The sequence below is a fragment of the Buteo buteo genome, chromosome 5 (assembly GCF_964188355.1).
Source record: "Buteo buteo chromosome 5, bButBut1.hap1.1, whole genome shotgun sequence".
Classification (NCBI taxonomy): domain Eukaryota; kingdom Metazoa; phylum Chordata; class Aves; order Accipitriformes; family Accipitridae; genus Buteo; species Buteo buteo.
The window spans coordinates 2066999-2079275 of NC_134175.1; the positions used below are offsets into that span (position 1 = coordinate 2066999).

The 12277-nt window shown below is 39.2% G+C and overlaps 1 protein-coding gene and 1 long non-coding RNA gene across 2 annotated transcripts in view; one reads left to right on the top strand and one right to left on the bottom strand.

Annotated features, from left to right (window-relative positions):
* Positions 1 to 12277, bottom strand: part of LOC142030817 (uncharacterized) — a 126117-nt gene that overhangs the window by 113133 nt on the left and 707 nt on the right. The gene's annotated exons all lie outside the window — the stretch shown is intronic.
* The window catches only part of MMEL1 (membrane metalloendopeptidase like 1), a 28045-nt gene that overhangs the window by 8461 nt on the left and 7307 nt on the right, over positions 1 to 12277 (top strand). The window contains exons 4-17 of the mRNA XM_075027143.1: positions 713 to 874; positions 1293 to 1373; positions 1866 to 1961; positions 2573 to 2691; positions 3369 to 3434; positions 5720 to 5854; positions 6460 to 6549; positions 6816 to 6952; positions 7469 to 7562; positions 7798 to 7926; positions 8213 to 8311; positions 8984 to 9067; positions 9350 to 9453; positions 11321 to 11379. Coding sequence (XP_074883244.1) covers positions 713 to 874; positions 1293 to 1373; positions 1866 to 1961; positions 2573 to 2691; positions 3369 to 3434; positions 5720 to 5854; positions 6460 to 6549; positions 6816 to 6952; positions 7469 to 7562; positions 7798 to 7926; positions 8213 to 8311; positions 8984 to 9067; positions 9350 to 9453; positions 11321 to 11379 — 1455 coding nt within the window. The remainder of the gene's footprint in view (positions 1 to 712; positions 875 to 1292; positions 1374 to 1865; positions 1962 to 2572; positions 2692 to 3368; positions 3435 to 5719; positions 5855 to 6459; positions 6550 to 6815; positions 6953 to 7468; positions 7563 to 7797; positions 7927 to 8212; positions 8312 to 8983; positions 9068 to 9349; positions 9454 to 11320; positions 11380 to 12277) is intronic.

Genomic DNA, 12277 nt, shown 5'->3' on the forward strand with positions numbered 1-12277 from the left:
TCAAAGGCAGCAAGTACAGCTGTCCTCAAATACAGTTCCATGTGTAAAAACTGAGCAAAAAACCCTATTCTTACTTCTGCATTGTATACTTTCTTTGTCACCAGGAGTATCATTCATAAGGAAGTAGTACAGGAAAATTCCCAGTGTGGGCAACAGTTCTCTGGCTCTGGCCTGAGCCACAAGGATGTGGATTGACCAACGCAGTCTGTATCTATGAAGTATAATAAGAATCCCCTTAGACTGAATTTTCTCTCAAAGAGAATGTATTCTACACATGGGGCTATTCACCTTCTTATTTTTGGCATCTACTTGTACACCTCAAGAGAAGTAAGACTCCAGCCCAGATGTTCCCAATTGCACCCTGGAAACACTGACTTCATGGGTAGGTACCTCAGCTAGGACCCCAGGTAGAGCACTGGGCAGCATGCTCGTGCCTGTAAGGCATCGTGCTCTGGGAGAACTATTCTGCCATTCAGAGGCTCCCTCTGTAAATCAGTACAATTGCAATACAAATGTCTGCCGTCAGATGCTTCTGTGCGTTTTTAAGCAGAAAATAGGATCCTTTGAGTCATAATACATGAGAATGAGTCTTTTCCACTGTAAGCAGCATAAGCAAGGTGCCTTCTTGCCAAGCAGCTTCTTGATGGTCTTTGGTAGTCCCTGAGATTACCAGGCAGTCTGTGGAATTCAACTCTCCAATTTTGATACCTAGCTGCTAGAATAATTCAGAATATGGACCCAACAGCTGACCCGTGCAAGGATTTCTACCAGTATGCCTGTGGGGGCTGGCTGAACCGGCATGTTATCCCAGAAACTAGCTCCAGATACAGCATTTTTGACATCCTGAGAGATGAGCTGGAGATCATCCTAAAAGGTAGGAATGAAGCTACTCTATCCTTGGTTATGCACTTGTGTTTAGTTTCAGATGTTATTTACTGCACATTATACAGAGAAATAAACTTCCACAAGTGTTGATTGTGATATTTTTTTTCCTGTAGTCCTTTAATCTCTACATCTTTTACTACACCCATTTTGTGGGAACATCCTGTTCCCACTAAAAATTAGCCATAGGTGATTTGGTATTAACTTCAAAAGCAGCAGGACAAGCTGTATGCATGTCCTTCTTCCTGACGCTTTCTCCATTAATAGCTCCTTTAAAGAGCACTCTAGTTTCACAGTAATTGAAGCCTACAATAACAAGTATTTATCATAACCCTGAATTCTCAGTGATTTCTGTGAAAAGATCAAAGCTCTCCAGGGCAAAAATCTCACTGCAATGGTTCCTTCCCCAGGTGTGCTGGAGACTTCAGATCGAGGGGACAGAGAAGCATTTCAGAAAGCTAAAATACTTTACAAGTCATGCATGAATGAGAGTGAGTCTATTCTTGTTCCATTGATTGATTCTCCTGCTCAATACCAAATGTACAAAAGTACCAATGTATTTTTAAGCAAAAGTCCAGTTAATATCTATCTTATATACATGGCCTTGCCTGGAAAGCTAATCTTCAGATGAATGAAGATGCCTTGGTACATCATTAAGGCTCAATATACACATCCTGGGATGTAGAAAGGACAGATGTGGGTTACCTACCTCTGGTGTCAATGCAACGCCTTCCCTTCTGAATGCAAAAACATGTCCCATTTCATCCTTTCCAACCTGATTCAGTCAAAATTGGTAGTGAAGTCAACAGAAGTATTTTAATTACTTTTCTGAAGGCTAATGTAGGAGACAGATGGTTCAGTGGTCTCTCATTTTCTGCTATGACAAATTCAGTTTCAGATTTAAACTGTTAGGCCCATTACCTATTTTTCTTTATATTTTTTTTTCTATAAAAACAATATAGTATTTGTTTTTCCTCTCTCAGGTCTTATAGAGCAACGAGATTCATTGCCTCTGCTAGAGGCCTTAACGATGGTTGGAGATTGGCCAGTGGCTTCAGCAGAGTGGAATAAGACGAAAGGTAATTCTGTGCCTGAAGGAGTTCAGTAGTGTTAAGTCAGAATTATTTACTGCACTAAGGAGACTCTGTCATTGAATTAGATCCTCCATTTTAACTTTTTCTTCACAAACAAAAGTCAGGGTAACATACATATTTAACACGCAGTGATCTGTCTAAATAAGATAGTATAAATTTAATACCCATATTATAAGGTCTCATTCATGAACAGTGTACATTTTAAGACAGCTAGGAAACCTAAAGGACCAACATAAATAATGAAAACAAAAGCAATGTAACCAATATAGCTGTGTTCTAATGCTTGCATATTAATTAGGGTTTGGAGTATAACTGCCTAAGTAGGCAAGGTCATGGTGATTTATACTATGCATTGGCAATTGTATATATAAAGTAATCAGTAAATGATTTATATATATATATATCACTGAGACAGATAAGGCTAGTAAGAACAGTCTAGCAATTTCTAGCCACTATAGGAATGTCCTGTACAAATATTCTCACATCATGTCCAGTCTGGTTCTATACAATTTCAGCAATAAGCTTGCAAACTATACAACTTAGTCAGTCCTGATACATATTGATAAATGATGTATATTTTCCCATTTACCTCCTAGAGCCAAATTGGAGCATGGAAGAAAAACTCTCCATAATGAACTCCAGATTTAACAAACGTGTCCTCATTGACATGTTTGTATGGAATGATGACCGGGATTCCAGCAGACACATCATTTATGTAAGAAAAAAATTGCAGGGAATTATTTGTATGCCAGAATCATAATGGATAGTTATTTACACTGCCTACAGATGAGCTTTCCATAAGTCAGTGGGTACACACACTACGGGCAAAATGCATGCAACAGTTCTGCACCCCAAGTGGCAGGTCTGTCCCAAAGTCATATTGGGAAACATTTTATGGTAGCATAATTTTTGTTTCAGTTAAAGACAAAAATCAATGGACCTTTGCTGATTTACAGTATTTAAGGGTTATAAATTCTTGTGACTTGCAAAATGATGGAGAGGTTTAATAGGTAGCAGGAAACCATGTTTTTAAAACATGTAATAATATTTCAGAGATTGATCATGTATGTTTATGCATAAAGTCTAGCCCTCAAGTCAAGCATCTTCATTTCTAAGTTGCTTGAATTTATTCTTAGATCTCAATGGTTACTGAATGATTTTGCTTAATAATCCCCATTAAGTATCCATCCTGTCCTTATCTAGAAATCCAGAGACAAAAGTTGTACCTTCCACCTCACCCCAGTTCCTAGAAAGCTAAAGTTCTCTGATATTTGGTAAGAGTGTACTTTTGGATGGCACATGCAGCACAGTTCATGTTGCCTTTCAAGGATACCTTTGGACAACACCAGTTCCTTTTCATCACTAACTAAAGAAATGTATGATTTCCTTCAGATTGACCAGCCAAGTTTAGGAATGCCATCCAGGGATTACTACTTTAATGGGGGCAACTATCAAAAAGTAAGTATTCCTTTTAATTTATTTAACATGTGCTACTAAAACAACTTTATTACTTATCCCTGTGTTTTGGAAAACTCAAATATATGAATCTTCAAGTTATGCAACAATCAGAATTAGACTGTAACAATCATTGCTACATTTTCTCCTAGTTATGCCAAAATTTTGTAAAGTTTACAAAAGGCCTGAACAACTGTATAAATATCAAGCCCCGCCCCCAAACTGGCCAATTCATACAGATGAGAAAGTTATGGGAAAATAAAATCATTGTGGTTTATAGCTTAAAACAGTCTCCAATTTTGAAGGATAGGTTCACTTTTTCAGGGCAGGTTATCTTGGATTTGCTTATATCTTCTTCTAAAGCCACTGGTTCTGGCTACTATTTCACAAGGTACTGGAAAGATGGATTATAGATATGGGAGAAGAATTATCATACTGGATCATATCTGAACATACAATACACCAAAATATGTTTTGTTAAACACCAAAACATTCAGAATTTTTCACATTTTCACTCAGAGGAAAGAAGTTAGGAAATAAAAAGTGTTTTATGTGGAGCAGCAAAAGCTATATTAATGGAACAGATACTCAGCTAGTAAGAATCTGCTGCCACTTACTCCCCCCTTTCCCCCAAATTACCTGAAAACTGTGAGAGATTATTTTCTAGCTGCTTTACTCTGCCAATGCTCAGAGCAAAAATGTGAGGGTTTCTGTAAATGCATAGAAAGCTGTTGCAGATAATTTATCCATTTCCCAAGATGAAAATACTGCTCTAGTACATTTTATTTGCCTCAATTATGTCATACTAACAAAGAGTATTTGCAGCCTAACGTCAAACTGATTTTCCTAACATGAATGGAAGGGAATACAGAGAGACAACAATCAGATTTTAGACTCTTTTGTCTAGTGGTTGTAAATGGAGATGAAAACATCAGTGAGAATAGTTTTCTTCTTACTTCTATGTATTTGACTATATTCTCATCTATAGTACAGTCCAAAATATAGTCCTGTGAAGTTTTTATGAGATTGTTTCCAGACCTTCTGGACACCTACGTCAACTGCCAACTTCTATTATCTGTCTCATGACACAAAACAATCTCCATGTATTTGTGTTAGGAACTGCAGATAGCTACTGGGACTAGCATTCTATTCCACAAGTTTCACCTATAGAGTGGCAGTTACAGTAGAAAAGATTTATGCATCGTTGCATGAAAGTCAGACTTAGATTGACTTGTAGGAAGTAGAAAATCAGGTACAATACACAGACAATCCTAAATTAGCAAAAGCAAATCAGTACTGCTTAAATACAGTTTTAATTTGAAGCTATAAAGAAGAAGGGCTAAGGCTGTGTTTTTAATCTTAATGAATGATGAGGAGACACAACCCCTTTTTATTTGCTATTTAACAGCTCACTTCCCACAGACAATGACCCAAACTCTGATGACCCAAACTCCCCCTGTGCTTAGTCCAGCATCTTTTGGCAAAACTCCTGCTGAGGCCTGTGGGAGTCTGGCCTGATTAAGGCCTCAGCATTCAGCCTAAAAACACAAACCATCATCATCATGTAAGTGCCCAGACTCAATTTCACAGTTACTGTATTTATCTGGTTTCCAAGGTCTATGGAGGAAGAAAAGTATGCAGGGATAATAAGTAGTGTTAAGCTTTCCTGTACAAGAGATCAGTACTCCCTCAGCAGCCAAGTATCTTTTCAAGGTCCATTCTGAGACATAAATCACAGCCATACCCTCCTATTGGAAATAAAGCAAAGATATCACTGTGAACCATCTGAGACGGAGCTTTTCTTTCAGACAATAAAAACAGAGTTTAGAAGATTTATGGTATTACTTTCAGAGCACTTAAACCTTCCACGTTTACCCTGGTATTTTGGCTAGTAGGGATCACTATTCCCATAGTGTAACTCAAAACACAGAGGCTTCTTTTTGCTCAAGCAGTAATTCTAACTCAGAACACCAGAGAGTTGGATTACACCGGGAAGCAGAAAGTGTTGTTTTCACTATGTATTTTGAGACTGGCAACTGCACTGTAAGGTATTTCAGGTTGAACTGAGGTCCTAGGTATTGCAGTAGTATTTATTATAGCAGGAAAAAAAAAAAGAGATGAGAAAATGGAGTGGGGAGGGTTCCACTAGGCTGTGACCCTTGGACTCAACTTTTTCACAGCACACTGTAAAGCTAAAATAACAAAAGAATGGTTTGCTGAATGCAAAATGCTAGACAGCAAACCTTTTCTTCACAGTGCCACACACATGTTCTCTTTCTTGTGTGCAGGTGAGAGAAGCTTACCTGCAGTTCATGATCACCATTGCCAGAATGATCCGGGAAGACAAGAACATGTCTAAAGACGATTCCTTTGTCCAAGAGGAAATGGCAAAGGTTATGGAGCTTGAAACAGAGATTGCAAATGTAAGTACAGAAATCAAGAACTTCTCAGGGTGTTGCGGGGGCAAGGGGTGAGAGGGAGAGTCTCCTGCTGTTTTGTGCAGCAGTTTTCAATACAGCAGAAAACCCACAGCCTCAAAGAATGGAGGGGGAAGATGACTTGTTGTGCTGCGAGCAGCACAGAAATCAGAGCCTCTGTGTGTATAATTATGTCTACTGCATACACTGCTACTATGTCTGCTCTAGTCCTAGCCATATTTATTTTTGGAAGTCTTCTAAAGCAGGATAATCTTCTGCTAAACATACACTATAACACCAGGGCTAGCTCCCTTGCATCCTTAGAAGTCTACAGTACCCTAAAAATCTCTAAGAGCTTAGTCTTCCATTCTAAAGAGGATAGAGGGAACTGCTTGGCTCAACATATTACTGAAACATTATTGAATAGGGGGTCCTGAGTTCCTGTACTGAAGTTTAGAAAGCAGCACCAGACACCATCATGTGAGCTTTCTTTTCCAAAATAAACTGGTTTAGTCACATATTATTTGAGTGTGTATATGTGCATGCATGCAATTTCAGCCATTGACACTTGTGTCAGTTGATTCTAGTAATAACCTTGTGAATGTCTTCAGGCAACTACCCCAGCAGAAGAAAGGCATGATGTAACCTTGTTGTACAACAAAATGACCTTAAAAGAGCTACAGGAAAAGTTTGCATTGAACGTAAGTGCTTAATGAGCAGTCTAATACTTTCAGCCTCCTCTTATTACCATGCCAATTGGAAATGGCTTCGTGAAATGATCAGTGATGCAACAAAGAGAGGTATAAAGTCATTCCCATTCTTAATCTTGTCTTCATAGTCTCTTAAAAAGCATTTGTCTACTGAACAACACTGCAGCTACATTCAATCCCACAGACTGCAGAAAGTCCAGACAGTTACTAAGATACTTAAATACCTGACATAGATATCTGTCTTTCTGTCTGCCTAGGAATTTAACTGGACCTTCTTCATCCAAGGTGTCATGTCTTCAGTAAGTGTTCAGGTTGACCCAGAAGAAGAGGTTGTTGTATATGGCATGCCCTATCTGCAAGAGCTGAAAGCAATTATCTCAAAGTACTCAGCAAGGTAAAGAAACTGGAGAACATCCAAGACAAAAGTAATGGAAGTATTGTGGAAATGTAAATTATTAGGCCCACTTGCTAGTTCTGCCAGAGCTTCTCTGAGAAAAGTGACACCACTTCACCGTAAAACATGGGTAATATCTTCTAAGGTCCCAGGGTCCCAAACTACTGTGCTACTCTGTGTCTCGCCTGCTCACATTCTTAGAAAAGGTTAAATGGGAAGGAAAAATACATCATAGGCTTATCTCTTGTTACACTCTAGAAGGGGAAAAACAAACAAACAAAAAACCCCACTTAATCCCTGAACAGATATGGTAGTACAGTCCTCAGCCTGGATGCCTCTACAGTTAGCCAGCCTGTTAAATAAGAACAGTTACCTGTAGATGCTATAAAACTGATGACTGGCAGCAATCATCTGCTTTATCTCCATTCAAAATTAAGATCTCCCTCTGACTGTCTGCACTAGTGGTTGGGGTTTTTTTCGTCAGGGGATTAAACTCAGCTTTGCTTTCCCACGCAGCACTATCCAGAACTACCTCATTTGGCGACTGGTGATTGATCGAGTCAGCAGCTTGAGTCGACGTTTCAAGGATGCTCGGGCCAGCTACAGGAAGGTATTTCCTCCCTTCCTAAAAAGGCCATAGAGCATAGTACTGGAAGAGTCCCACAGTCACCAAATCAAGTCCTCATCAACACAACGACATGATTATGTCACATAAGCGCCAAACAAATCTAAGAACAGCAGTCACAACAATGGAAACCTTAGTCTTAGGTTAACCTCCTCTTTAGGCAAAGATTTAGAAAAGCCATGCGTAGGCAGAATTAATCCTGTGGTGTTTTGTGTTACAGGCACTTTATGGGACAACACTGGAAGAAGCCCGCTGGAGAGAGTGCGTGAGTTATGTCAACAACAACATGGAGAACGCAGTGGGAGCAATGTATGTCAGAGAGGCATTTGCTGGTGAGAGCAAGAGGATGGTATGTAGTTTACCCTTCGTACTATTGTACATCCACAATGTCTACAGTGCCCGTTCCCCTCCCACCTGATCTCCCAACCTATTTTGTCTGTTAAAGATATCATCAATCACCCAAGAGTCAGAAGGCATAAGAACTCATTTATGATGCTCTTTTAAAGCTGAGTACCACAGTTTAGAGCATAGAATCTGGGGACATCATCTTTCAGTAGGAAGCTTTTCACCCCTCCTTAGCTGTGCCTGGGAAAAATAGCATATAAATGATTAATTTCTTACTGCCTCTCTTTTAGGTCCGAGATTTAATAGATAAGATTCGTGAGGCATTCATCGAGACTTTAGATGAGTTACAGTGGATGGATGAGGCATCTAAAGAGAAAGCTCGCGAGAAGGTCAGAGATAACGAGGAACTTCAGTATTTTGTCATGAATATGAAATCTTTGGAATTTTGTAGCCTCACTATTCCCAGTTCCTCTACAAATGAGAGGAAAAAAAACCTTTGATGTTCACTATCCTGTTATCCATTATCCTATTACATTGTCCTTTTCTTTTTAATCCTTTGTTAGCTCACGTACATTTTTATTTCCTTTAACGAGTCTTTTGAACCATGTTATAAATGAGGAGACAAGATGGCACGAAATGCGTAAGTTAGAACGACAACCAAAGACAATGCAATCCCCCCCCCAAAAAACTTTTCAAACTTTTCATTGACTTTAGGACCATCAGCACTGTTCTAATAGCAAGGAAAAAAACCCAAAAGGCACTGAATGACGGTTAAGCCCAATCCACGTCAGATGGTGCTGTAGGATCTGTGAGTCTACTATAGTGGCTGGACATGAGGAGATGAGAGGAAGACTGTATGTTCCATGTTAAAAAAAAAAACCCTCTCACTAGGCAATAGGGTGCATTTGAACAAGGTCTTTAAATATTTGCATCCAGTTTCTCACAAACAGGTGGACAATAGCAATAAAGAATTTGAACTATTATATGTTTTGAAACTTAAAAAAAAAACCACACCAACAAAAAACACAATTAAGAGGAAACATTATACTCTTTTCTTCTAGGCAATGGCAATTAAAGAACAAATTGGCTATCCAGATTATATTTTGGAAGATCAGAATGAAAAACTAGATCAGGAATATGCCAATGTAAGTATGCTGTGCATACCTCAATAAGTACCTCAATATAAAAGCCTGCACTTATTTTCTTGCCACTTGGAATACTTACACCTGTGCAACTGTCATTTCCAAGTGACTGGACAGCATACAAAATTGATTGTGTTGAACATTTTAATAAATAAGTGCATGCAAAGAGCTAACTATTAAGTGATACCTTGCAATCAAAACGTTTTTTAGAAGATACATTCAGTGGTATGGGGAATTCTTCTTTCTGCACAGCTCACTAATACACTTGGATATCTGTTTCTTTAGTTAAACTTCAGTGAACACAACTACTTTGAAAACATTCTGGAAAACCTGAGAGCGGGAGCCCAAAAGAGCTTGAAAAAACTTCGAGAGAGAGTTGACCAAGATATGTAAGTTTCCAGACTGCATGCTACAGACACAATCTAAATTCTGAAATAATAGTTATTGTGTTTCAGTCCTATGCTGTAGATAGCCAAGAATACTTATGTCTGGATCTTATAAGTTATTTCATGGAATTAAACAAGTAGTTCATTGCCTCTTGTGGTAGTTCATTCAGTTCTGTTGGACTCTCTAATCCTTCATCAAGCTGCTTTACATTCAGGTGTTACATTGCAACTACTTCACACAAAAGCAGTGACAGATCTTTCTGACAACTCAGCAAGGAGGAGATGAGATAAACGATATCATGGAACTTCTGAAAATTTATATTCAGGGGAAGAAAGTTTAAAATATTATGGCCAGAATTCTGTTGGCAATATGCCCAATCTTGGGAAGTTGAGCACCAGATCTAATTTATGTCTATTTCCAGCCAATTACTGCACACTGTACCTAGTAAAGTATAAATGTATTTTTCAGGAACTTCCTGTCATAGGTGCAGATTTGGCTGGTTCGTGATCCCTTCTTTGATTCCATGAATGCATCCTGAGTAAGTCTCAGGTCTTCACCTCTATTGCCCTAGCTGTTACCTCACAGTTTTTCGCTCTCAAGACAGATCTTCAGCTAGTGCTAGCCTTAAAACAACCAAATAAGAGCGACATGTTCAGAAGTTGTTACTAACATCTCCAAGGCGAGCAGCTGGCATCACTAACCAGTAAGAAGCATTACTACACAACATCACCAGGACAACCCCTCCAGTCCTTCAAAGTGCAGTTGAGTTCTGGCCAGTCCATGACATGGATATGTCCCAGAAGCCCCGGCTTGCATGTTCAGCAACAAATGCCTTGGAATACGACATGATTTCCAGAGTTATGAGTTAGCCGATCTGAACTTTTAATAGTCCAGTTAGCTGCGTTGGAGGTGTCTGTCTCAGGAAGCTAACTGGCAAAGCTACTGCTGAATACATTAGTGTCAGATCCACTGTAATGGGAGGCAGAAGTAAGGAAGCTAATGCCAACTGGATGCATTGTTCACTAGTAGGCTTCCAGCCTGCGTGATGCTGGAAGAGATGTCTTGTGACAAAGGAAAGTAGATTCCAGTAAGAATTTCAAACACCTCTTCACAAAACATAAAATAACACAGAGTTATTAATAAGCAAGCAAACAAAAACGCTCCAGAGGGAAGCATGAGTCAAGTTAATTGTTGCAAAACCTATTCATTTTTTCTATCCCTCTTCCTGTGGTTTTAACTCAAAAGGAGAGCACACAATGTAGAAGAGAAGGGGAAGAGAAAGAAAAATACAAAGAATAAAAAGTTATCAAGGTATTGGAAGGAGTTTCCAAAAGTAGTCTACTCAAAAATTACTTCCCAAAGTTCACACTCATCATCTATGAAATATTGGACTCCAAATGCAGATATTTAAAACTGAATAATCACAGACAGATATATGATTTTTCAACAGACAAGTTGGGTCCTAACTTCCGATTTGAGTAACTGCCTTCTGCTGCTCAAAACATCCTCTAAATGCTAGTTTTCTTTTGAATGTAAACTATTGTTTCTTCTCAAGCTCAGATAGGATTAAGATGAGCTGGTAAACAGTTACCACATTCCACCCCAATGTGGCTGTTCAACATTCAAGAGCAAAAGCATTTCTTAGTTTCACTTGGCATTGTTTTGGATGAAAGACACCCATAAATGAGACACCAGTTATTTCCTGGTATTAGTATTTATTTACAGCTGTGTTCAATGGCAGCCTTCTTCCCTACCTCAATCATTTCCTTACATGCAGCCTGCATTTTTTAACAATAATATTCAATAAACAGAATGTCTAAAAAAAATAAATAAAACATTACTAACTTTGTGTGCAACATTTATTTTTAGATGGATAATTGGAGCTGCAGTGGTCAATGCATTCTATTCCCCCAATCGGAACCAGATAGGTAGGTTTACAACAGTTTTAAACAGCTGCATGGAAATAATTAATCATTTTTTGCACTACAAGGGTGCAAGTCTGCTATCCAGAGGCAAACCTGCCTGTGCCCTTATGGAAATTCTGGGCAAGGTAGACAGGCTGTTCTTTTCAAGCAGTTGCTTTGTTGATGACTATTCAGTTTTCCCCACTCTGCCCCCCCAACTTGGCAGGCATAGCTTATATACTGTAATTGGAACAGCCTTATGTTTGAAGGCCTGAGACAGTAGCTGCTACTATATGAGTGCCAGCTTCAGAGACCAGAGAATGCTCACAGTGTATTCTGGGCTGTTTGTACTCATGTTTCCACATCCCTGATAAACATATGGGCAGCTCTCCAGTTTGCTATCTGTACAGATGGTACTGAAATTATGTTGATAAGAGGAATACCAGACTGAAGAAACCTGCCTCTGCTTACAGCATGTCAGATCTGCAAGTTTTTGCAGAGTTGCTAGGCTGACCTTTCTTGTTCTTAGCAGAGAAGATCTTCAGACTTAAAACATAGTGAACCTGTCTGGCTCCCCATGCTCCTCGATCTCCAAGCTGCTGCAGGTGACCAGTAGTTCAGGTTAAGCCTGCAGATGCAAAGTCTTTGCTGACTTCTGAGCACCCCAAACAGGAGAGGAACCAGATAATTTCTACTAAGTAGTGCTTATTCAAATTCCCAGACTGCCAGGAAGATCTGCCATCCAAGTACTGCCAAATACCATAAGAGGAAAAATCCATGCCTTTTTTAGACCAGACAGCAACTGTATCCTGCTCACAGGGCAAAGGCCAGAAACGGAAAACAACCCAACCAACCAACAGTCACAAGGGAAAACTTGGATAATGGCTAAAACCAGAAACATCCAAAGCGCCAATAACTGAGC